Source organism: Alnus glutinosa, chromosome 6 (assembly GCF_958979055.1).
Source record: "Alnus glutinosa chromosome 6, dhAlnGlut1.1, whole genome shotgun sequence".
NCBI lineage: Eukaryota > Viridiplantae > Streptophyta > Magnoliopsida > Fagales > Betulaceae > Alnus > Alnus glutinosa.
Window position 1 is genome coordinate 18930777 of NC_084891.1, and position 27859 is coordinate 18958635.

The following is a 27859-nucleotide window of genomic DNA, read 5'->3' on the forward strand; positions in this document are numbered from 1 at the left end:
ATTGCAACACCTAATAATAGAACATCATAACAATAAGACAAAGATTTTTGTTACGAAGTGGAAAACCCTAAGAACAAGTCAAAGGGAAAAACCACTCCATGCTAGCCAAACCTTGAAAATCACTATCATAAAGAAGATTCAAAGTACAGACAAAGAAACTTACAAAACCCCTTTGTAAATCTAAGACTCGTATGACAACAAGCTTTCTGTTTGCCTTCAAGCTAGCCAATTTTCTTCAAGTGCATTTCCTCATCGATCCTCCAGTAGGCTCTTTGGTGGACAAGGGATATGTATGGTGCGGTTTGAACAAAACTAGAACAAAACCTCAAGTGGAATAAAGCTTTTGGGAATCTTCACTTGGGTTAACAATGGTGAATAAAGGTATACATCTAGAAGGATTTTAGGATGAAGGATCTCACTTTCTTCCTCACCAAAACCATCCAAAGCTTACTCAAGAGCAATGGGAAAGAGATCGGTCAAAATGAAACCAAGATGGGATTTTATTGTGCATGAATTCTTCATCGCGTCATGATGAGGTCCTTCATGTCATGACGCGTGGCTAGGCTTTCATCGCTAACTCTCTAACATTTAGTAGCTTTTTCACAGATCATGTCATGAGGGGCTTTGCACGTGGGAAGATAGAAACTTCATGTGACTGTGCGTTAAGTCTCTGTCTTGATGGGCTTTGAATGGAAGAAGGTCGAGACTTCTCTGAGGCTTTTGCGTCATGTCTCCGTTGTGACATGCTTTGAACGAGAGAAGGCCGAGACTTCTCTGAGACTATCCGTCATGTTCCCGTCAAGACGGGCTTTGAACGGAACAGGCCATAAATAAGCTAAAACCACCCAAACACTTGACATTTTCAAACCGACACCTAAGGAGATGAAAAAAATAACATGTAGGATTTTGAACACAATAAAGCCAATTTCTAAAACTTAACATTATCTTTATTTTTTCTATTCTTTTTTAAAATGTTTTCACAAAAATATTTTTGAAATTTAATTATTAGGTAGTCATTGAAAATAAATGTGAAAATTGGAAGATGAATAGTTAAGCTGAAAGTTAAAGGAACTTTCTTAAGCCCAAATATTTCAATGACAATAATAAGCAATATCAGCACTAAGAAAAAATTGTTAAATAATGCACTGTAAATAATAATATTACCTTCCTAATAACTAAAATTTAGCATTTTAAATGGTTTTAGGGTGATTAACATTGTTAAATAGGTCAAAACTTTCTAATAATTTCCTACTTTGGTGCATATATGTTCACTTGAAGAGCAAAAATTTCACTAACAATGGTTAATAAAAAGTAGGTTAAAAAAGAACCAAAATTTAAATATAAATGGTTTTAGGGTGGCTAAATGTGTGACAAATAGCATTTTATGACTGTTTTTTATTCTTTAATGTTGGTTTAATTCAATCTACCCAATTGTCACCATAGGGCATAAATCAACCGTTGTAATTTAATGAATTCCTCTATAACCTTTCTTTTCTTTTCTTTTTATTTTTTATTTTTCATGGTTATTATTTTTATTTTTTGCTATTCTTTTCTAAGATGTTTTCGTAAAAACATTTTTGAAATTGAATTATAATGTAGTCATTGAAAAGAAGAGTGAGAATTGGAAGAGAAATAATTAAGATGGGAGCTAAATGAGCCTTCTTAAGCCTAAATATTCAAATGACAATAATAAGAATCAACACTAAGAAATAATTTGTTAAATAATGAACTAAAAATAATATTACCTCCCCAATAACCAAAATTTAACATTTTAAATAGTTTTAGGATGGCTAAAACTGTTAAATAGGCCAAAAAATTCCAGTAGTTTTAATACTTAGGTATATATACGTTCAATAGTTGCGCAAAAAATTCACTAAAAATGATTAATAAAAAGAAAGTTAAAAAAGAACAAAAATTAATATATAAAATAGTTTTAGGGTGGCTAAATCTGTTACAAGTAGCATTTGTGACTGTTTTTTGTTGTTTAATATTGGTTTAATTAGATCCACCCAACCGTCACCATAGGACAAAAAGCAACACTTGTTTGAATTTAATGAATTCTTGTATGACCTTTCTTTTCTTTGTTTATTTTTTTTTATTTTTTTTATGATTTTTAGTTTTATTTGTATTTTTTGCTATTCTTTTCTAAGATGCTTTTGCTAAAAAAAAAAAAAGATTTTTGAAATTAAATTATAATGTAGTCATTGAAAAGAAGCGTGAGAATTAAAAGATGAATGGTTAAGTTGGAAGTTAAAGAAACATTTTTAAGCCCAAATATTCTAATGACAATAATAATCATCGACACTAGAGAAAAAAAATTGTTAAATAGTGCATTAAAAATAATAATATTACCTCCCAATAACCAAAATTTAACATTTTAAATGGTTTTGGGTATCTAAAATTGTTAAATAGACCAAAACTTTCCATCAGTTTCATAGGTGCATATCCGTTCAGAAGCTGTGCAGAAGTTTCATTGACAATGGTTAATAAAAATAAGTTGAAAAAGAACCAAAAGTTAATACATAAAATGGTTTTAGAGTGGCTAAATCTATTAAAAGTAGAATTTTATGATTGTTTTTTGTTGTTTAATGTTAGTTTAATTCGATCTACCCAACTATCATTGTAGGGCAAAATCAATAGTTGTTTGAATTTAATGAATTCCTCCTCAACAATTTTTTTTCCCATTCTTTTTGATTATTATTGTTTATATTTTTTACATAGTCAGACTCTTCAGTCTAGTCAAGTAAATGATATTAATTTAAATTGCAAAAGCTTCACATTTTCTTTATTGCAAAGAAATTTAAAGAAACTTGAAGACATTATTCACAGAGCCATTTCAACTGAACTGAAGAGAAGCTATTTTATGATTAAAAGATTAAATTTTCCAGATATAATGATGAATAAGTTGCTACATCATTTAAATTTTTTTAAATGACATAACACCACCAATAGATGCAATAATAGAAAATCTTATTCATCATACATTTTGAATGAAGAGGATCCTATCTTCCAAGGGTCATGGATGTAAATTGAATAAAGAATTCACTTGTGACATTACAAAGATGTGAGTTTTTTTTTTTTTTTTTTGTCAATAATAGTTCTATGTGGCCATTTGTTAATGCTAGTTCATTTTTTTTAAATAAAAAAAAAAAAAAAAAAAAAAAAAAAAAAAAAAGAAGCTAACTTCTTTTTTCCTACCATGTCTTTGAATCAAATGACCTCTCAGATCATATGCAAGTGGAAAACTGAACAATCTCATTGCTAGGATCATTAACATCTTTCCAGAACATGAACATAGTAGAGCTATAAACCAAGAGGTTAACACTGGGAAGTGAGAAGCCAAAGTGTATGAACAATCTCGTTTATTTTCACTATTCTTTCGAATGAAATGATCTATTTCAGTTCAACCATTCCAAATGGTACTTTTGAGTAAAAACTAAGCATCAAGAAAATAAAAAGGGGAAAAAATTTCACTAAATAAACAATGAAAACTAAGAGCGGATGATAGTTGCAGGAGGCACAATAGCCAGGACTGAGACATCTATACTTTGATTCATCGGTCTATGACAATTACAATGCTAGACAACTGTGATGTAGAATACCTAACTAAATTTGGATTTCTTTGACCTGAATGTACAAGGAACAGACATGTCAAGTTTTATAGACACTCGACAAAATTATCAAGCAGTTCTCACCATATTATATAGTCCGTATGTTTGATGCATCAACTGTAAGTTTTTGTGAATCACCATTACTCTGCGCACGATCTGATTTTCGCCGTTTGGCAGCTAGCTGGGGCCTCAGCTACACAGAATATGAAATGTTAAGAAACCAGAAATAACCAGCAACAAACATGGAAAACCATGAAAGAGAATTCTAGACTTCCAATAAGCAACCCAGCACACAAAGAATGAAAGAGAATCAATCTTATTAAAGCACATAAGAGCGCAACCCAAGTACACAAAGAAGAAACGCCTGATTAAAGAGACGGAAAAGAACACATTCATAAACTCTACAAAGTTAGCAAAGCGAGAACTCCACACTAGACGTCGTGCCAAAATCGAATCTTAAGCCCACCTCCCACCAAATATCTCACAAATCTGAAAAAAAAATCCCCCCATCCCATCCCCACCAAATATCTCCACACCCCCACCCCATAGGACCCATGCAGCGCATTAGAGCATCACCCTCCCCACATGCTCTCATATTTAGCTTCCACCACCAATCTCCACAAAGCATCCCTCTCTGTGCTGTAATGCCATAGCCATTTCCCTAAGAGAGCTCAGGTTAAACAGAATCAGGTTCCTAAACCCCAACTCTCTTGAGGAAATAGAGTAGAAACCTTGGACCAACTGATGAGATGGAATTTAACCTCATCTCCCACTCCGCCCCACAGAAAATCCCACTGAATTTTCTCGATACGGTTAGCAACACCAACTAGGATAGAGAAAAGGGGTAGAAAATACGTAGGTAGATTAGAGAGAGTGTTTTTAATCAAAGTAATCCTACCACCCTTTGACAGATAAAGTCGCTTCCATCCTGTCAAACGATGTTCCATCTTTTTGATAATGCCATCCCAAATAGATTTTGTCTTAAATTGAGCTCCCAGTGGTAGGCCAAGGTACTTCATAGGCAAAGAGGATACCCTGCAACCAAGGATACCGGCCAAGCCTTTGACATCTTCCACGGCGCCTACGGGGACTAATTTTGATTTTGTTAGGTTAATTTTCAACCCCAAAACAACTTCAAAGCATAAGAAAAGGTAGCGTAAATTATGGATGAGACACAAGCAACTCAGCATAACAAAAAATCAACGTGTCATTTGCGAAAAAGAGATGAGACACAAGCAACTCAGCATTATCCCTAGACCCCACTGAAAAGCCTGATCAACTCAGCATTATCCCTAGACCCCACTGAAAAGCCTGATAAAAAACCCTTATCCACAGTTGTGGTCAGCATTCTACTCAACACTTCCAAAACAACAATAAACAGCACAAGAGATAAAGGATCTCCCTGTCTCAAGGCTCGCAAACTATCAAAGAGCCGGAATGTGTTTCATTAATCAAAACAGAGAATCACACTGTAGAGATAGATTTCTGAAAGGTTTGAACCTACACAAAATATTTGGAACCTAAACCAAGTAGCATTACATGAATTAGTGATAAATGTGCTAAATCAATAACTAGAAGATACCCTTAAAAGTTTGGCAAAAATACCATTTATGTTTTCCTTGATTTCTTTTTCTCATCCCTTCATCTACCAAAAACATGTGTTTAATTCAATTATGAGATTTAAGGTCTTCTCTTAGCTCTCTCACTAACACTTTTTTTTTTATAAGTAAATCAAGAACTGAATCAGCTCTCTCACTAACACTGTCCAATGCTCTTCCCACAATAACCACAAGATTAAATTAAAATTACATTCAAACTTGAACCAATCCTCTTCTCATGCTAATAAAGGTAAACCATCTAAACTGGCTCTAAAACCCAAAATATGGCCCATTATTTTTATGGGTATCGGCTCATCATAGCCCGAGTCGTGTTACTTTTGCAGAGTTTTTAAATCCATGCTCTTCTGTTTCCTCATTTTAGGAGAACACTTGTATACTTCATGTGTACTAGTGACTAGGATTGCGCCCCTCTGCGCTTTTTCAATGATATGACATTATTTACAAAAAAAAAAAAAAAAAAAAAAAAAACCCAAAACATGGCCCTTATAATCAGGTCCAACTTTTATTTTTCTAGCAACAAACTATAGACCTTTTTAGATAAATTATACTATAGGCCCTGAGGTCTGGTATGACGTCCAAGGTTGTCATTATTGCAATATGCATCATTTAACTCTTGGATTCTTGAACCCATGTACACATTCCAATTCAATTAAAAAAAATGGTATCACCAAAATAGAAGCAGAGCCAATTAATAGTTTACTAACATCAATGTCTGACTGTGCAATCCAAACCTATTGAATTACCACACTAAAAATTCAATTGCAGTTTCTTGAAATAATTAAAGTTCATGTAGTTGCTTCCAATTTTACTTGACATCATTTTCTTTTAAATGCTCATAAAGTTGATAGAGAAGTGCTCACAATATGATTAGAAGTTCAAACTATATTGACTTCATTGTTACATGACTTATTCATTGTTTTGTGAGCAATGTCATGGCCCTTGTTGCTGCTTAAAGACTGGGATTGAAAGGGCGACCTATTTTGGGTTCTTTATGTTGTTCTACTGGGGGAGAGTTTACTACACTCTTCTTCTTACACATGAAATGTTATTAATAATTTAAAAAATATGTTTGCTTCCAACTGCTTGGTAAATATTCATTGTTTCATTGTATTAGTTAATGTTAATAAGTGGATGACTCTGAAAGATGTAATTAGGGGTGAGTATACTCTAAAGGAGAGATGAGGTTTTGAAACAACTCAGCAGCAACATTAAGTAATTTAATCTACCTACATCTTTCCTTGGACCAATAAAAAGAACATCAAGAATGAAAAGAGATCTAAGACATACCATCTGAATATACTTTAGTTGCATTAAAACTTCATCTGTTTCTAGCTCCTGAATCAAATAAATAAAATGAGATTGAATTAAAATAAAATATGGGCAGAAAGACAAAGGCAAAAATAGAAGAGTATCTGATACACAAAATGAAGTTAATATGATAGAAGGAAGCAACAATACACTACTTGTAACACAAAACATTGCGATCCGGTGTCTTGTACCAGGCTTGTCAAGGAAAGATAAACCCACAATCAAGACAGTTTGCTAACAACGCCACTGTGATGTATAATGTCTTGACAAAAAACCGAAGTCACTACAAATTAATAATACTGACAGTGCCTTAAATAGTTGATTGAACATTTACTTTAGCATTTCTTTTTTCATTATTTGGCATCAATTAAGTAAAAAGAGTCAGTTTTTCACTTGACAGTACAGGAAAGTCGATCCAGTGACCAATCCAAACTAAGATTTTTTTACAAGCAAAATCACCAGAATGGAATGGTATATTATAACCTGATCTGATGTCTGGCATGTCAATTTTCAATCAAAGTTCTTTAATGCTCCAAGATAGAAAAGCATGTCACATGGTTAGAATTACTCAAATTAGTCATTATTGACCTTGCACAACTTGTAGGATGTAAATGATTTAACTGCAAGTTACAGCACAAAGTCATCACTCAACACTGTAATCTTAGAAACTTGAGCCTATGAATTTTTCAAGTCAAATGAGACTATCTTAAAGACTTCGATTAGACCCATTCCTGCAATGATTCTTCCTCCCATCTTTATAATAACGCAGCGAAAAATCCGAAGAAACCATAAGATTCAAAAATCTGAGAAATGAAGGTTATTTCACCTGTGGAACAGCACAATCGGCATGGGTTGGATCCCAAAGGACAGAGCGAAAGCAGTCCCAGTTATCAGTTTGGACTTCACAAAGAGGAACCCTGCAATATAAATAACTTTAGTGTGTTAAGCATCATGAGCATCACATGTGAAGGATTAACTGGGAAAAAAAAAAAGGAAGAAGAAGAAGAAGAAGAGAAGGAAAAAGAAGAGATGAACAGAGAGAGAGAGAGGAGATAATTAGCCATGCAGGCTATAAAGTTTATACTATTTGCATAACAAGAAACAAATGAATACTTAAAAGATCATTTAGAATAATTTAAAAGATCATGTTATTTCCAACATCATGGCAAATAAGTAATTTTCCTATGCCTTTGTTTTCACATTTTTAAGCCTTGCAAGCTATAGTTTAACCTATTTAAAGGCTTTCAAATTAGTCTTAAACCACAAATACTACTATGTTTATTAGACCAACTCCTTACAAGAGGAAATAAAAAATTAGTTCTCATTATTCCAACCTCCATTCAGGGTTTTATAAAAAATAAATGGACCTTCAAATTTTCAGAAATTACTCAGACCACCCTTGATTTCATAAATATCATACATTTCAGTCAGAACTCTCACCGACATAAATGGAGATAGCTGAAAGCACAATCAAAGCTACTTAAAAAGACTGAACCATCCTCATATCATTCAACCAACATGTCACCATTCTGACTGAAACCCAAAACATGAACAAGCAAAGTTGAAGACAAATTTGATTCTTTTAAAGGGTCAGCCTTGGTACTTGCTTTGCCTGACCTCGATGCATGCTGAAACCTCCCAACACAAATATTTCTCAACCCCACCAACAGCCGCCACTCCAACTTAGTGTACCACCAACTAGAGCTCACCCTACTCTCTCTCAGTGATATGGGAAGCAATAAAGACCGAGAAGATCCCTCATATTCACAAACCCTCTTACTCTTCACTGCTACACATGGTACCATGGTCAATCTCAATTTCACTTTTAAAGTAGCAACATAAACCCCTCTCCCTGCAGGTTTTTTTTTTTTTTTTTTTTTTTTTTCCTTCTTTATAAGTAATCAAAATATCATGAAAAGGCATAAGACACAACCCGAGTACACAAGTATACAAGAGAAACACCTAAGAAGGAGAAGAATAGAGAACAAGGTAATCATGAAAGCTAAACACAAAGGGAGCTAAAAACGCAGCTGTCCAACTATACAGAGTACTAAAAAATAAGGACATAAGCTCCGCAAACGTCCTCTCGCGATCCTCGAAACATCTATCATTGCTCAAAAATCATTGGCATCTATAAGCCTTATTGTTCACTCAAAACTTTCATGAAAATCTAGCAAGCTAAGCCTGATTTGCATTACAAATAACCCTCTCTTTAGTACTTTACCTAAAAACCTGCAAGTGCGTGTCACATCACCCAACTTCACATGCCACACCATAACTTCTCCGTCGCCATGGGCGGACCTACCTTACTAGTTTGGCAAACCCAAAAAATTTTAAAATCCTTACAAAAAAAATATTATTTTCTAAACAATAGCCCCATCAATGATGACTTTTTCACTCCTCTAGATGGCTAGATGATTTAGCTTTCTACTCTACTACATAGAGGGATTATGTATCTATGTATTTATTTATTTACGTAGGCTCGGAAACCCCCCCACACATACAAAAAATCCTAGTTCCACCCCCACCCGTCACCAAACCTTCCTCAGAGAACACAAAGAACAACAAAGAATTTACCACCACAAACCATCCCTCCAGTTCCCCAAATCCACTGTTTACATATTAATATCCAATAGTTTCTCTCACCACCAACTACCAGACAGCTTCCTTACCGACCCCACTTCCCTCATTGACAGCACCTCCTGAAGCTTCCAGAACAAGAAAATGAATGTCTTTTCCAGATTTGGTAGCTCAATGGAAAAAGTTCTTTGCAAGGGTCTTATTTGAATAACTGCTTTAGATAAGGGTAACACTGATGGAACCCTCCAAATAAGAAGATATTATAATGTGATTGTACTGAATATGTGAAGACTGCACATCAAGAAGGGTCAAAGGTTAGTTTTTGGCATGACGTAGTGTGGGGATAGTCCGTTGAAGATATCTTATTCGGATCTGTTCAGTATTGCTCAAAGAGAGGATGCATGGGTGGGGGCTAACTTGCAACTTCAAGAAGGAAATATTCAATGGAATGTAATTTTTTTTTTTTTTTTGATAGGTAAGAAATCAATTTTATATAAAAAGCGTAAGGCGCCCCTTAGTACACTGGTAGTATACATGGAAACCACCTATCTAGAAATAGAAAAGCGAGTGAGGAAGTCAGAAAAAGAAATATACAAAGGAAGGACATAAGCCGAAGTCTAACAATACAAAGAGTGATAGAGCAAAGTAAGGATCTCTTCTAAGGATCTTTCCAAGTCTTCAAAACTCCTATTGTTTCCAAGTCTTCAATGGAATGTAAGTTTTACTAGATCAGTTCAGGATTGGGTGGTGGAGGTGGTAGTATCTTTCTTCGACAGGTTGTATTCTTTCAAACTAAGACAAGAAGACGGTTATAGAATAGGATGGATTCCTTCCAAGAGGAGAGAGAGTTTGAAGTGAAGTCATTTTTATCAAGTGTTAACTAGTCCAAATGGATCCTCTTTTCCTTGGAAGAGTATATGAAGAGTTAATGGTGCGTTTGGGTGTTAAATTTTTGAAATCAGAATTGAATTCTTATTCTGTTTGTAAATTTCGAGGTTTGACTATTTAAAAAAAGTTGAATAAAATATGATTTGTTTAGAAAAAATTGAATAAAATATAATTTGTTTTTGAAAAAGTTGAATAAAATATGATTTATTTTTGAAAAAAGTAGTATTAAAATTATATTTTGTTTCCAAAATTTTGTATCAAACAGACCATAAGGCTTCCTCGCGGGTGGCATTTTTTATGTGGACAGCAGCAATAGGGAAAATATTGACACCGGATAGTTTGAGAAGGAGGAATGTTGTGGTGGTTGAGTGATGCTGCATGTGCAAGAAGAGTGGGGAGGCCATTGATCACTTACTGATTCACTTTAAAGTAGCAAGGGAATTATTGAGTTCCATTCTTAATCTATTTGGTGTAGAGTGGGTTATGCCTAAACGGCCGGGTGATTGGTTTGTTGGTCAGTTGGGGAGGATAGGTAAAGCGCGGTACAGTTATGGAAGTATGGAGGTTGGCTCCATTGTGTTTGATGTGGTGTCTTTGGCGAGAGAGGAAGCTCGGAGCTTTGAAGATGTAGAGACTTCAGTGATAGAGTTGCGGAAGATTATGTTCAACACTCTATATTTGGATATTTGCACGTCATAGTATGCTTGTTTCTAGTTTTGCATTTTTTTTGTATTTTTGTTCTTCTTTTTCTTCAAATTAGGGGTTCTCTTGTATACTTCATGTGTACTAGGATTACGCTCATTCGCGCTTATTTAATGATATTGAAATTCCTTATCGGGGGAAAAAAAAAAAAAACAAATGCACCCTCTTGGTTTGGTCAATCAAGTGAGAAGTTGCTTAGCAGTTATACGGTTTTAGCCATGTTTTGGATCATTTGTCTTGAAAGGAAGGTGAATCCAACGATACTGAGGAATCTTACGTACAACATTGTCAAGGTAAGACGTCTGTGGCAGATTTTGGGGTGGATCTGGGTCTGTCACCTTTTGGGGGTGCATTTAGTGATCGGCAGCTCGTTCCAGTGGTCGAGTCCGTCAAGCAGGCCGTTTTTCCCCCCTGCCGGCGCCGGTGTTGCTTCCTTCGGTGCTTCTGAGTGATTTTCCTTCTAGGGTGTAGTCTTCTGTGGACTTATGTTCTTCCGATTCAAGGCTTATCCATCGGCAGGCTGTTCTGTCGGCTGGCTCTATCTTGGTGAGGTCGGGTTTTGAGGACTATCAGTTTGGTAAGCATGGTGCCTCGTCTGGCGGTGCTGGGCATGCAGAGTTTGGGCGTCCTTCGGGTAGTTAGCATTGCTTCTGGTACTCCTTCAGGTTTTCTCCTTCGGCAGGCAGTGGTGCATTCGGATACCCCTGCCTTAGAAAGGAATATTGGTGGGGGTCCTCATTTTGGGAAGTTTGGAGGTCCTCTTGGGGTTTCGGCTTCCATTCCTCCTTTTCAGTGGGTTTTGTTTCCTCCGTGGCCAAGGCCGTTCGCCCCTGTGTATGGGTGTCCCCAGTTTGTGTCGTCTGTGGTCTTTGAGGTGGGGGATTCTTCAAAGGGGGCCGGTCCGGAGGAAAGAGAAGTGGTTTACCCCAGGGTTGTGCAAGATGCTAGATCGTGTTTTCGCACGTTGGGGGTTTCGTTCTTGGGATCTGATGAGAAGGGTTTTTTGGACTTCTTGACTTGGAATGAGGATCAGCGCTATGGCTCTGACTCCCCTCCTAAGAAGGAAAAGAAGATAAAAAGGATAAAGGGAAAAAGAGAGGTCAAGAACTTAAAATGCTCGATTAATTTCAATGCTGGGGGGTGGGTTCCAGTCGGGTTAGAGGCAAGAAGTTGGGGGTTTGATGTTAACTTTTCTGTCGTCTTTTGGGTTTTTCGGGTGTTCTTCCTTTGTTTTTTGTTTTTATTTTGTTTTGGTGTCCTTTTTGTATACTCCATGTATGCTTAGGGGCGCCATTACGCTTTTTTAATGCAATTTGTTTACCTATTAAAAAAAAAAAAACATTGTCAAGGAGAGTTCCAGGATAATATATTATCCATTAACTTATATCATATGGACTCCTCCTGTTTTTTAAAGTTGAGGACAAAAAATCATTCTCTTGATAGTCGTTGCTCCTTAGATATAAAGGCCAGGAGATTCAGTGGAGTTCTATTAGGAGTATGTTTGTCTAATCTAAGCCAGAAGGCTATAGGCACCTCCAAAGTAAATCTTTTTTCTTTCTAATTTTTAATAAATAACTCTAAGCAGATTTTTGGCCTTATGATAGGGATTAATGAATTCTTTATATTCAACTTTCGTTAACCTATTCAAATATAAGCCGGACAAATTATGAGAAGTTGCTAAGGGTAGCAAACAAGCAATGGATCACCTCCGAAGCTGAGTTCCCACCCTTGTTGTGGGGGCCCAAAGAAGGTGCCTTTACATAATTGGCTTACCATATAATCAGGTAAGTACTTTGGCAGGATTATCATTTGGCTCCACTTAAATAAGACTATCTCGTAAGGTTCTCTTTGAGTTTATTTCTTCCATCTATTTTTGACTACACAACAGCTCAAAATATCTGCTTTAGTCATCTGATAGCATGGTGTTTCAAACAACTTGGTAAAAGCTAAAATAGTAATTTTGATTGATTGGTGAAATGGGTGTTTAACAGAAGGTTTTCTGCTTTCCTGAGAAATTCTTTGACTTTGTCAAGGTTGTCAGAGTGTCCTATTATGTGGGATCCAAGATTTTAATTCACTTTTTTTCTAATTTATTTCTTTTTCTCTTTCTTTTACTTTCTTTTGCCAGAACAAGACGTTAGCAATCTAGAACCCATCTTCTGAGTTTATTTGATAGAATTGAGATAGTGGGGCTTGTAATTCAAGCTATGCTTCCTACCATGGTCTTATTGCTTCTTTAGCTATCCCCTTTCTGTTTGCAATTAATTACTAAGGAGATCATTACCCCTATTGATGCCTTTTCCAATTAGAACATTTCCTTTTAAGTTGTATGGGCTAATGTAAAAATGCCAAGCAGGTATACTACAAAGGGTTGCCAAATTCATCTAATTTCCAAATCTTAGGACAATATAGTAAAGTGTTAACAAAGGGCTTGGTTATCATCCTCCATACACTAAACTTGCGAGGTAGCATGCACAAGATGAGTATTTCAACCTCATTTTGTCATTTATTATTATTATTATTTATTTATTTATTTTGCAATACAGCAATATACAAAGATGAATTGGAGGAATTTATTTATTTTTTGATAAGTAATTGAAAAATCATTAAAAGCATAAGGCGCCCTAAGTACACTGAAAGTATACAAGAGAAACCACCTAACTAGGAGAACAAAAAAAAAAAAAAAAAATCATGATAACTAATCAATAAAGGAGAAACAAAAGCAGCTGTCCAAAGATACAATGTGTTAAAAAATATAGACTTAAATCTCCTTCAAAGTCCTCTCACAGTCCTTAAAACTTCTTCAATTCATTTCTCTCCATAGACACCACAAAAGGCACGAAGAAACCATCTTCCACACAGCAACACTCCGAGTGTTTCCAACAATCCACCAAGTATACAAATCGACAACTTGTTTAGGCATGACCCAAGACAATCCAAATCGACTAAAGAAAACATTCCAAAAGGCATAGGCAACCTCACAATGAAGCAAAAGATGGTCCACAAACTCCCCCTTTGTAACATCCATGTCTCAAGTTGGGAAGATGAGGAGTAGCCCACATAAAGTGGGTGATTTATAAAAATAGTCATGAGTGCTAAATCTCACATTGCCTAGTTACTAAGTAAAACTGGGCTTTATAAGAGATTCTAGGAATGCTCCAAATTGATTAGTCATTTTGGGGTGACAGCGTAAATGTGGTTAGCGTTTTTCTCTAGGTGGTTACAAATGGTATCAGAGCCATCTAATCATGACATCCCATGTGGTACTACAGCACCATATGACGTAGCCATGACGAGAATGTCAGGAGTTTAAGGAGGGGTGTTTGGAGTAGCCCACATAGAGTGGGTGGTTTATAAAGATAACCATGAGTGCTAAGTCCCACATTGCCTAGTTACTAGGTAAAATTGGGCTTTATGAAGGATTCTAGGAAAGCTCCAAATTAACTAGTCCTTTTGAGGTGATAGCGCAAATGTGGTTAACGCTTTTTCTTGGGTCATTACATTATTCCTTTTACATAAGCAACACCAATCAACCACAATGGAGTGCCGCTTTCAGAGATTATCCATTGTAACGATCTTTCCTAAAGCCGCCGACCAAACAAAAAAAGCTACCATCGACGGAACCTTAGTTCACCAAACACTTCTCCACGGGAAACGGACAGAATCATGACAACCCATGACACAGTAAAAAGATTTAACACGAAACAAATCCTTTTTGGAAGGGACCCACCACAGCTTGGTCCCCCCTACCCGTCTCACTCTCGCTAAATGCAACACCCCAAAAAACGAGACAAAGGCTTCCACCTCCTAATCATGAGCCGCTCTAGTAAAGCTCATGTTCCACTGAATGACACCTCCAAAAAATTCCACAAGAGTCGCAACATAAGCATCCATTATGTGAGCAATACCAAATGAAACAGGAAATGCTTCCTAAGAGTCGTAACCCCACACAAAGATCATGCCAAAATCTAACCTTGGATCCATCTCCCATATCAAAACTAGTATGACTACAAAACTTCCCCCAACCCCTCATAATATTCTTCCATAAACCCACCCCATACGGCCCAATGGGCTCTCTAGAACACCACCTTCCCAATGCACTTCCATATTTAGAATCCACCACCACCCTCCACCAAGCCTCTCTTTCAAGCCCATTGCGCCAATGGAGGAATTTATAGCAAATTAGGAGGGATATTCTCTTTTGTGGTTGAACAAACTTGTCATCTATGTGTGTCAGAAAAATATCTCTATACACCCACATCGTATCTATCCATGATGGGTACCTTAGACTTGTTGAAATGTCCATAAGTGAAGTAAACCCGACATAGCAGGCCCAAGAAGGGCTTTTCAACTCTACTTGTCATATTTTTGCACTATACGAAGATTAAGAATGGGCGAATTTATTGCTAGTTGGGGGGCATGTTCTATTTTATGGTTTACACATGCCTTTTAGATATGTATGGGATTAAAGATGTGTACCTTTGTTAAAGGGTCCATAGAAAATATATATGTTAAAATCAAGAAAGAAATCCCTATGGTCTAAAAGAAACAGAAGATCACATATTAAACGTATTATTTGCTAGAGAAGTCAGAACTAAAGCATTGAAGTTTCGTATCTTCCATACAAATTGTACAAATGGTATGTCCATTTATTCTAAATGTATGTCAAGGCAGTTGAATCAGTTCAGATGGCATTTAAACTCAAATTAATGATTTGTTTAATAAGGTGACAGACAGATAGACTTCAAGCAGTCAAGCATTGTTGCTAGTGCCAGGATGGCATGTCTCTAATCTTTAGTCCATGGCAGAAAATATACACCCCCCACCCCCTTCCTGCACCCCCACCAAAAACAAAAACAAACAAACAAACAAACAAAAACAAAACACAAAAAACACCCTCTCAAAATTTGACCAGCCCATTTCTAAAAGAAGAAAAAAAGTCACACAGAAGGTAATATGCATCAGTATCTTCTTGAATAAATTTATGAGCATTTAAAAATCTTTAAAATTCATGGGAAAATCAGAAACACACAAACTCACGTTCATACCTGTTCGTATTTAAATTCTCCATAAAGCTAATCTTGATACAAAATCAAATTATTGGTAGATTTTCCAAGAAAAAGATTCCAACTAGAGCAAAATAGAACTTCCGCAAATTCTAGTTAGATCTTCATCAAACACTACGAGCACAAAAACACAACATTGTCACTAGGATCATTGACAAAGATTGTTATTTGGTTTACCTGCGCCACTTTCCACATGTAGTTCCATTTACACCTTCTCCTATGCCGTCTATAACTTCTCGACACTGAAGCCAATTACCTATAGAGTTAAGTGTATGAGGCTTGTTGAAGTTCCACACCTACAGAAGGAAAAAATACCACTTAAAATAAATAAAATAAAATAAAATAAAACATAATAAAGCTAAAGAAAGGATGTTTCACTTCTCTGTGGAACCAGATCAAAATACTAATTACAAGGTAACTGAGAAATTGTGCTTTACATGTGAAGTAACACACTCTGGAGGATCCATTTCCAGTGGTTCTCCTATGGCAGCAACATCACTGCATCACATCAAAATAACAAGAAGCTATGAGTAACAAGGAAAAAGAAATACAAATCAACAAGGAAAAGGCAGGTGACGAACAACGTCTTCCCTTTTAATACTTTTAATTTCTTTTTTTGACAAGAGTGTGTGAAAAAGAAAAAGAAGTTATATAAATCTATGTTTGAATGTAATGCGGAGAAGGTCTCTTCAACCAAGCAATAAGCACAGCAAATGCTATCAAACAAGGAGACAACAAAAGAAACTAAAAAGCAGCACTGATCAGGCCAGGCACTCCCTTCTATTAGCTACCGTGCTTTACTCCTATTAGTACATCCACCTCAGCAGTGACCACTAATATGATTCTCGAAGCACCAATAACATGCTCTCATGAAATTCAAGGCCATATTGTATTTCATAAGCAACCCCAAGAGTCACTTTCTACAAAGGATTAGTTTAAAACCCATACTAATCACCTTCTTAATTCCCCAACTAATAGCAAGATAAACTTTTCCCAATCTGCTTTAATTGTCCAGGGACAATATATAAACGTCAAGCTTGAAGAAGTTAGAGAAGCTCCCAATGAGAGTAAAGCTCTCATAGCATTTGGGGGAAAAGGGAAGAAGCAAAGGCTATACCCAACTTCCGAAAAAAGAAAATAAAAAACCAGAAGAAGTTAGAGAAAGAGCTTTCATGTCACCAGAGCATACAAGCCTAACATTAAGGATGACAACCAATATTACTACTGGATTACAATTAAAGAAGATCAAAAGATCCTTCTCATTTCCATTCATGTCACTAACGTGGCATTTGGTTTGGGGAATCTAATATTCCCCCCAGCATCCACATTCCCACGAATGTAATGCCTGGAAATGGATTCCCGAGAATATGACTAAACCCTCATTTGGGAATGATCAGGAATCTGATAAGATTCCCAAAAATATGAGATTACCATGTTTGGTTTATTCCTAAGCATCACTTTGATCTTTTCCACAACTCTCATGTCCCAAATCAAGACAATGTCGCCCAAAGCCCCCCTAGAATCCAACTGATGCCAGTCAACGTGTTCACAATTCCACAAACATGCATGGTGCTCCTAGAAATCTGCTCCAATTTATTTTCTTGTAAGGCCACTAAATCGGCTTCCACGCTCTGACTAGATTCCGAATATGCAGGCGTTTATCCACTTCATGCAGCCCTCTACTATTCCACGACATGATTTTTAGCTTCATGAGGAAACAGAAAATACTCGCCCATGTCTACCTCCATGTTAGATACAATATCCCTTGAGGCGTAACTAATGGAACAATCCAGCCTTTTCAATTCCCTGCTGCCATTGCAGCTTTTGGGGGTCAGCTTGTAAGTGCTGGAAGGAGAACCACAGCTCACAGCACCCTTGAATAGACTGGCTTCAATTGAAGTAAAAAGGGCCATAATCTCTTTTTCTGTCGCAGGCATTCCCAAATATTTGCTAAAACCCTTGATCTTTTTCAAAATCCACTTTGAGGTCTCTTTCTCAGGAAAAATAAAATAAAATCCTCCTCCAAAGCTATAGGGGGGTAAGCATTCAAAGGCTCGCCGCAAGGGGTATTATTCCCTGTTGGAGCCTCAGACTCAGGCTCAAGCACTCCTCCCTCCAAAAACTCCAAATCCAAACAAGGAGAAAAGTCATTACAGAGACTAATACCCTTATTCTCAGTGAGAACAATAGCGGACTCCAAAGCAACATGCTTGCTGATCCCACACCAGCTAGGAATAAGCTGGTTTGGGGGTAACCTGAGAAAACTGATAAGCGTCATGGGAAAAGCCAAGCAAAGACCCGTCTGCCTCCACCTAAATTCGCCCCTCCAAAGCTACCTCCTTTCCTAAACAGCAAGCCACTCCTCAACTAAAAGGGGCAAGCAAAAACCCGAGGGTCTAAACCTGGAGCAAAAGCCTTCCTCCCATTCCTCAGAATGAGCACCCAATTAAGAGCCTTAGACACCCCAGAGTCACCAATAGTAGACGAATTAGATATCAACGCAGAAACGGTGTTGTTACCTGGAATCTCACCAAACAGAGGGGACCCAGCGTCAACCGGCATGAATCTGCCGTCATAAGCAAAGCTGTCTGGGTGTCAGAGAACAACAGATGCGGTAAAGGAGCACTGGGCAAAGAGGATTACAGTGCTTCTCTCAACAGAGAAAACTTGTTGCCCTTTAGGATCCCCTCTGTGATAGCCACCGGAGCTTCAGTAGATCTCGACGGAGCTTTGACAGCTCCACGGTCTAAGCTGACGAGCCCCTGGCCACACACTTGCTTGACAACGATGCCCCACCCCTTGATATCTCTCTCCACATTAGCGAAGAAACATGACTGGAACGGGTCAGGTCATGAATCCGGAAGCCCCTACCACAGGCTGGCTTTCCTCCAATAGAGGCCTCGGTAAAAATGGGCTTTGGCGGGCCCAAGCGCAACCCATCAGAAAGTGGATTGCCAACAGCCTCCAAATGGGTCAGATCAGTACATCCAACAGCCTTGGGCTTCGGCAAGCCCAAAGGCCTCAACAACAAAACATCACCATCAGCCGAAAACAAAGGGGACAAAGGAGCTTTCTCAGCATTAATGGGCTTGGGCGCAACACCCTCCTCCAAGAAAATGAAATAATATATGTTTTTTGATAAGTAAGAAAAGTTTTAATTGAAAAGGCGTAAGGCACTCCTAAGTACACAGGGAGTACATACAAAAATGAAATAATATATGTATACCATAAGAAGAATCAAATACACCCCAGATGAGCAGCTTTACTGTCAGTCTGTAACTGACGTAACACATCCTCTCATCCAACATCTCCTACCACCCAAAGCCTTGACTTTCCATTAAATAACATAAAAACAGAACAAAACTACCATTCAACTTGATCAAATCCTTATAAAGAAGATCAAATCATTTCCAAAAAGTCTTTTGAAAAACCACCACTTCTCCTTGTTGCTTTGCTTTTTAACGTACTTATCAAAAAAGAAAGAAAGTATAGTGTCTGTAGTATGTCTCCCCCAAACCAAATACCTATAATTTTTTAGCAATGACAGGTCCAAAATGGACCTAATCAGCAAGCAGATATTGGGGATTCCAAAATAATCTCATAGAGCCAACTAATAAAAACAAGGGGTCTGAACCACTAGCAAAGAAAGCAATTTGAGACTCATACACAAAAGGCAGGTGGAAGTGCAATCGCTAATAGTAGCAAAGGCATAAAAGTCAAAAAAGTAATACCATTCCCAATGGTGTTCCAAGAATTCTGAAATTTCTAAACTAAAACCATCAGGACCTTTTCTCACCCTCAAACAGTCATCCAACCAATTTGTAGCATTCGCACCAAGTGAACCCAACCCAGGTCGTTAATATAGGACCTGTCAAACCTATCAGCTTAATAAATTATATAAGACAACAAAAGCCTGGTAAATGAACAAATTTATAAAATTAACTGCAATTCGGCCATGTACAAGTCACCAAATTCTTAATTCTTCCAAGAGTTAGTTATCCTGTGAAAGAGTTTAGTATAGTATCCCCTGTTTTAATCCGTCTGGTTTTCAACTTTTGCCTTCATTCCATCATACTTAAAAGAAATTAATATAATATGATATAGCACTCAGCACATATTTTATCCTTAGGACCTCCCTCTCCAAAAAGTATTCTCCTGTAATCTATATAACCTATCAAAATGCAGTAGGATATTCATCATGCATCAACTCAAAAGTTGTCTTTCCTTATTCCACTGTTGGACATCATCCATCACAAATCAAAAGCATATGATAGAGTACCATAATAGTTTTTTGATAAGTAATTCAATCTGATTAGAAAAGTGCAAAGGGGTCCACTTCTTCTTTTCCTCGGTAAAACAAATAAACAAATAAACATGACTAAAGACAAGACGACACTCAAATTAACTATTTACCACTTACCCAAAAAATAAAACATAAATAAATAAATCTCTACCAACTCAGTCCACTTAAAATGATGTAAAACGGGAGATCCTATAGAGAAACGGAATATATGCTTGAAGTTACCTATTCCATAAAACTATCTACTTCGAAAAGTTGAGAATTTGAAGATTAGTGAAAGAACATACTCAATTATTGGACCAGACCAGTCAGGAACATCTGCTTGAAAACCTTTACCAACCCGAACACCCATTGTATGTGGTTCACTGTCTCTCAACATCAATGCTATTGGATTTGATTCACCTTTAGCTGATGCATTTCTACCTCTGCCCATTTCACTGGCAATGCTTGGCGATTTTCTGGTAGCTGTTTCCTTTGGAATTTTAAGCTTCTTTTTCAAACAAGAATGACAAAACCATTCATCAGTTGGTATTTTCTTCATACGGGGATTGATACATGAAACATGAAATGCTTCTTCACAATGATCACAAATAAGCATGTTCAGTGTAGTTTCTGAATGACCGCAAATCTTGCATGACCGGGAGCAGCTTCTTCCACTACTAGTTCCTGCATCCTCAGCAGAATCATGAATCTTGGTAGGCAAAACTCCTCCAAACACCCCCTGGCTTCTAAGTATAGAAATGCATAAATCGTTTTCTGAAAGATCTTGCCCCTTGACTTCCATCACCATTACACTAGATGAGGAGCACTCACCAGTGTCATCCATTTCGGTCATCATGGAAGCTGAAACAAGTTCCATATTTGATTTTGATGACGAGCAACTGTCATTTATACTGTCCACCTCTAAAAATTTTTGCCTGATGTTTTTGAGTGCTGCATCAGAAACATGCTCTTCCCCAACTGAACATCCATCGATAGATTGTGAACTTAAAACATGGGGTTCTTTTATGCATAAAAGAGGAGCCTTGATGGGCACTCCAACAGTTTGGCTTTCATGCTCAACCTGAAAGCCCACAAGTTGCTCCTTGGCTACCACAGAAGGTGCATCAGAACTTATGACTGAAAGGCAATCAGCACTTCTCTTTGCGTTTGCTGCAGCCTGTGGTGAAAAAATGGAGACTGAGTTTGCCTGTGGCTTCCTTCGCCTATATACAAAATTTGGCGCACAAGTTTCAGATATTGTGCTAACAGTTGATGGCTGCATATAACTTCTTGGAAAATTTAAGGAGCTTGGACTATCGGCCATCTCTTTTCCTTCTATTATTGATTTAGCCTTTCTGTACTGTCCATGAGAGTGTTTATCACAATTTGGAATCCGCAAAGTTTCAGTGTCTGCCATCCAATCACATAAGGTATCTTCTTTACCATGATCAGATACAAAAAATAGAGCAGCTTCAGTTGAACTAGGAAGGGAACTCTGCATCAACATTTCACCCAAGACAACTTCACTAATATTTAGTGTATGTTGCTTTTCAACAGCCAAGGGAAGACAATGAAAAACTCCCTTCTATGTTTCAAAGTTGATATTTATATAAAATAAAAAAAAAAAAAAATGCAGCCTCAAAGTATCCTCCCTTTACAGCATCAACCTTCCTGGCCATTATCCCAAAAAAACCATAATAAATAAAAGCATACAAGGTAAAAAAATGGTAGAACAAATGAGCGCATTGCCTACCTAGTAAATTCTTTGATTGAATCATAATAAATGCATAGGTGAACAAAAAAGCCAATATATTTCATGTATTGTACTCCATCAAATTTTGCTCATCCCTCTTTCCTTTTTGGGATGTCCTGTAATAGATGTCCACTTTCCTATACTAACTTTTAATTTTTTAGGTAGAATGGTGTAAAACATAGATTAAATAGGGGTAGTTTTGGAAAGTGATGGCTTTTTTATTTTCATTTGAATGCAAAAATTTGCTCCTGAAAAAAGTTGGGTTTACGAAGATAGGAAAGTGAAATGGCACAAACAAGGTTTATCACAGACTACACAAATAAGCACCCTCAAACACTTCAATTAGACTCCCATCTCACCACCACTGACTTGAAAATTTATAATCAAAACCCAACTAACATCATAAATTTCTTTGTTAAATTTTTTGATAAGTAATTTCTTTGTTAAATTTTGACGACAATATTTTTCAAAATAATTTATTCATTCATTATAAAATCGATACTCTTTACTCAGAAACCATCTTCGGGCCATGACTAACAAATTAGATAAAGCTTGTGTACTTTAAACCTAGACAACTCATATCTACACCGACAATTACGATAACAGTGTCATTTGAAAGATTAACAAGCAGAGGACAGCTAGGAAAAAGGGGGGAAAAGAAAAAAGAAAGAAAGATAGTATTAGACAAAAATGTTTCATGACTATTGAGCAAATTCTCCATTTTTTCTCAAGTCAACATATTAGAGCATCCCTAATGGCTTATCTAAATTTCTATCTAAAATGGCTAACCAAATGCTACTTTTTCTATTTTAAATAGTCACTTTCAAAACATCATACATCCGCTTATCTAAATTCTTTCTTTATTCTATTAAAATAATCTTCTTAATAATTTTCTATTCATTTATTTATTAAAAATAAAAAATAAAAAAAATCTCTCTCTAACCATCGTCCATTCTTTTCCCATGCCAGAAAACACATCCAAACGAACGCATGCAGTAAAATGTGTTGGAGCTAATTTATGCAAACTCTTCTACAACACAAATTATTGGCATCTACTCATAAAATGCGCAATTTTCAATTACTGGCACAAATTACTGGCATTAGCTAATTAATGCAAACTTTTCCCACCAATCCAATCAAATGCACAATTTTCAATTCGAAATTTAAATGCAATAAATATTTCCATTTGTCCAGTTTCTCAACTTTCCCAGACAGAGCACAATCATTCAAATTCTAAAAGAATTAAACAAAATAAGAGAAAGTTCTAGAAGCCACAAGCTTGCACATGGCAATCAGCGTTCAAGATCGGAAATGTACTTCTGGAATACGTACGTGGCACAGTACACCCACTGGCCGGCATTTTTTTTACGATGCCGGTGCATACACTATCATCGGAGTCTAACGTGTGGGAATTTGAAGCAAAATATTGGCTTGGCTTGGGGATGAAGTGATGAGAGGGTGAGAGAAAAAAAGGAAGAGCGAGAAAGAAATGAATAAACAAAGATAGGGAGGGAGAGAGAAAGTAATTAAAAACTTATCCATAGAGCTACAATGCTTCCCTACATTTGGGTATGCATTGTATTTTTTTTTTAATGAATAATAAGAATTTTATTAAAAAACGGAAAATCCCTCATATACGAAGAATATACAAGAAAGCCAAAGCTCTAACAGCTACTAAAATTTAGAAAACAAATCAGATCTACCGAATTCCCTGAGGGAAAGTTATGAACATAAACAATAGCTCAATCCAAAAGAGATCTCAAAAATGATGATTTTAGAAGAAGCACATTAGTCTCACTATCCCCAAAGAGCTGACGATTCATTTCTTTCTAAATACTCCACATCAAGAAGGCAGGAATAACTTTCCAGATAGCTTCTTTAGGATGTCCCCACCCAAGAAATTTCCAACAATTGAGAACCTGAAGAATGTTCCAGGCATTGTAGATTAATGTAGATGAAATGCAAAATGCATTTGGTTTAGAGAACTAGATGGAGATATCTTTTGGGGGTTTGGTTGGCTATTTTACATAGAAATCCAAACTGCATAAGCCATGGTGGATGCTCTTATGCCTGTTTTGAATATATCCGAGCAATGCATTTGAATCAAACCCAATAGAAGAAAACTTTTAGTGAGCTTGAGAACATAATTTAAGCTTGCATGAGGACTCCTCATAATCATAGAAGTCAATACTTGTTCAAGTCTCTCACTCTATAGACCAAATTGTAGCAACACAGGATAGCTATAGTTTATACAGCTTCATGACAAATACAAGTGCCAGTTAAACTGAATCAAATAGGGATGTGAATGGATCGGGTCAAAACCAAATCCAATTTGAACTTAAACTGATTAAAATTCGATGCAATATTAGATCCAAAGGTTTGAACCCAAATCCTTCTCAATTTTTAATTATAATTAAATAAAACTTACAACTAAGTAGATTTGACTCAACTAGATCTAAATCTAATTGAAAATCTGAATATATGTCAAAGATCTCTAGATCAAATGACACTACCTCCCTTTTCAACAGGGTTGAGGGTGGATGTGAGTTCAAAACCATGTACATCAGTGACTTACTAAAAAAGAAAAATTGCATAGTTATATAACTTTCTTTTTTTTTACCAGTAACCTCTACCCACACCCAATAAGTAATCAACCAATGACTTCAACTACGCCCTTATAGGGGGGAGGGGGGTAGTGCCATCTAGGCTAAACTTGGCCTCTTTATTAGAAAACTTCAAGTACATGTATATCTCATAAATATTCAGATTTGGATCAATTCCAGACCTTCAAACATTTATTTGAATTCAGAATCCATTACACATTTATGAGTTCATTGAGCCCAACTTCGAATTTGGACCTTATTGTCTATCTCAATTTTGAATTTGAATCTTACTAGAGCTACACCAAGAACTCACTAATGGAAAGTATGCATAACACTGCATTGTTGCCAATGTCAATGGCAAGTAACCAATAAATAGTATGACAAAAGAATCCACCAACTCCAACTCTGAAACCTTGTTTGCACTCAAAAAACTTAAGAAACCATAGCAACTCCTCTCCTAACAAAAACATATTTCCTCACCATTACCCTCTTTTCTTCAACTATAGGAAACTCTTAATTTAAAATAAAAAAATCACCATATAATTTAGAATCAATGTCAATGTCATCCAAACAATAAAGAGTATGAAATACAAGAATCCACCAACCCCAACTCTAAAACCTTGTTTGCACTAAAAAAACTTGAGAGCCCAAAGCAGCTCCTTTCATATAATTCCTCACCACTACCTCTATTATCAACTAATGCAAATTTCTTAATTAAAAGCAAAGTCACCATATAATTTCAATCAATTTCATTGGCAAGCAACCATATGAAGTAAAAGAATTCACAAACTCCAACTCTGAAACCTTGTTTGCCTTCAGACAACTCGAGATACCAAACCAGCTCCTCTCTAGACAGATCCATATAAATCTTCACCACTACCCTCATATGTTTTGAATGCAAATTCCTTCTTTCTTTCTTTTTTTCTTTTTGATAAGTAATTGCTCAAAGGGGCATTTCTTTGAATTAAAATCAAACCCTATAGCAAATTTCTTTAATTAAAATCAAAGTCACCTCCCCCCCCAACCAAATACTGCTTATATTAAAAACAAAGGAGCTAAAAGTGATTGAATTATTCTACCTTGTTTCCTTTTTTGGTTAAAGTGGATAACACTTACATGATGTTATGAAACTTCCTGCTTTGGACTGATTTGCTTTAGATGGTTCCAATTAGATTCATTTAATGGCGATCAGCATTGTTCTATTCTCAAAAGTCAGTAAAGACAAAAGGACAAAAACAAAAACAAAAAAAAAAAACAAAAACAAAAACAAAAAAAAAACTTTGAAACATTTTTGTGTAAACAAATTTTCAAGAATCATTCTCATTACATTTTTTTTTTTTTTTTTTTTGATAAGAATACAGCATGTCCCCAAAATTATTGTTGAGCTTCTTTTTTGTCTTTTTTTCTTGCTGTGTCAATTTTCTCGCCCACCATCCAATGCTTAGGGGAGTGAAGGTGCCATGCTCTTAATTATTTAATAAGAAGCCCATTCAAGGTAACAAAGGGGAAAAAAAATGTCATTTAAGGGTTCTCCATATCTGAAAAGTGTTGGGTCATGTCCAATCTGCATCCTGGAAAACTTTTTTTTAAAGTTAAGGTGCAAAAGGCGTATCTAGATGTGTATGATATGTATCAGCATCCAATGCATATGCATGGGACAAAAAAGCCTCCTCCATAAAATGCATGTTCTTCTTCAATGTTGCACAAGAGACCCATTAGGACCTACCCCAAGAATACGGTTGCCAATGATGACTATAAAATATGCTTCTTACTTAGAAGCCCATCTTATTACACCTGATCTACAATTTCGGATGGTTTTTTGCAGATCATGTGACCTGATCTACAATTTCAGATGGTTTTTTTGCAGATCATGTGCACGAGCTTTTTTAGTTAAATAGAGGCTTTGAGTCATTTAAATACTTTTAACTATGCGGATATATACAGTTAGGATTAGGATTAGAATAAATTAAGGGGTCATGGTTTAATGTCGCTCCGATTTTAGAGTTTTATCTTCTCGTAAATAGAGGCTATGACAATTGAGAAATTGTTATAAGTGAAATTATCTTTGGCCTGTCAGTTCTTTTGAGAACTCTAAGGTGTTACTTCTTTCAGTATCCTGACAAGATTTTTCTTTTTTTTCCTCTAAGACACTTAAACTTCAATGGAAAATTGAAGTATATCTAAATCTTATCGCACTCCCAACTACATCATCTAAGATCTAATCCTTTTCATCCCCCATTTGAATTTTGGAAAGACCAAGGGAAGGCTTAAAAACGGTCTCGTTTGTTAAAGAGGTGTCCGGCGTTCCTTTACCACCTACTAATCCCCGGACACGTGTAGTCCCTTGCTCCTCGCACACCAGGTGATTAGTGGAATAAAATCTCAAGTGGTAGCCAACAAAAGCAAAGAAGTAGGATTCACACTTGGGCCAACACTTTCTTGGGCAGTCCTGCCATAAACCCACTCAGCCAAATCCATCTTTAACTAGTTTCCTTTTATATATCTTCATAGAGATCCAAAACAAAGCCCTAAAGATACAAAATCCAGGGGTTTACTTATGGGATTATAAGCACAGATTAACAATTCTACTTTCTTTCTTTTTATGGATAATAATATTTCGAGACTTAAACCCACATTCAATTGTCTATTAAAGTTCTATGCCCATAAAAGTTTCCGGTTTCAATAATCATTACATAGCATTAGAATACCATCCCATCCGTGTCTTAATCCGGTACCATCATAAACAATTAAAAGTTACTTAAATATCAATCCCCAGAAAAGCAAGAACCTATAATAAAAACGACAAATTATGGAATAAAATTCTGTAATTTTCATACGTTAATGCTCAGACAAGAATGATAAATTTAACAAACTGGAGCAATAAGATTATGCAACTGAAAAACAAGCCCAACCAAGATTTACCTGATCTAAGAAGGCATAGTCTGAGAAGAGGAAACCAAGCATAGCCCTAGAAGAATAATCAAAGGGCTTGCAATGGGAACTCTTAAAAAATTAAAAGGCTCTTTTTCTCTCTCTCTCTCTCTCTCTTCTCTATATCCCAAATAGTAGTTTTAGCAAAAAGACGCCATTTAAAACTACAGCAACGACACGCATTCAGGCCTCCCCCCAAGCGCCAATACAAAGCGCTTAAGAGTCTCTCTTCCCCACTCTCTCTCTCTCTCTCTCTCTCCCAACCTCTTGTTCTCTCTCTCTCTCTCTCTCCCCTTTTTTATGAAACAAATATCACTCATAGTCATGTGACCATGTCCATCCTATTCTGAGTCTCAGTTAAGTAAAATAATTTGTTAAATATTTTCTATTTTAATGTTATGCATCTCTAGAATTCAAATTTAATTATGTTATAACTAGTCAAATAAACACCCATTCATAAGTCTTGCTCTTGCACAATGGATTAATATTAGAGGGAAATTATCAAACACAATGTGT

At 36.4% G+C, this 27859-nt stretch overlaps 1 protein-coding gene across 3 annotated transcripts; it reads right to left on the reverse strand.

The window, feature by feature from the left end:
* LOC133871371 (uncharacterized) lies at positions 1 to 27658 on the reverse strand. Of its 3 annotated transcripts, XM_062308812.1 has the most exons (8): positions 27335 to 27658; positions 20362 to 21551; positions 16212 to 16272; positions 15952 to 16070; positions 7365 to 7455; positions 6518 to 6565; positions 3696 to 3804; positions 1 to 874 (listed from the first exon to the last, which is right to left on the reverse strand). In XM_062308812.1, the coding sequence occupies exons 1-7, from the start codon at positions 27374 to 27376 to the stop codon at positions 3700 to 3702; spliced, it is 1656 nt and encodes a 551-aa protein (XP_062164796.1). In that variant the 5' UTR covers positions 27377 to 27658; the 3' UTR covers positions 1 to 874; positions 3696 to 3699. The 3 variants fall into 3 exon arrangements, with proteins under 3 accessions (XP_062164796.1, XP_062164795.1, XP_062164797.1); XM_062308811.1 differs by lacking the exon at positions 1 to 874 and having other exon boundaries at positions 3346 to 3804; XM_062308813.1 differs by lacking the exon at positions 1 to 874 and having other exon boundaries at positions 3346 to 3804; positions 20362 to 21727.
* Between the last annotated feature and the right edge of the window lie 201 nt (positions 27659 to 27859).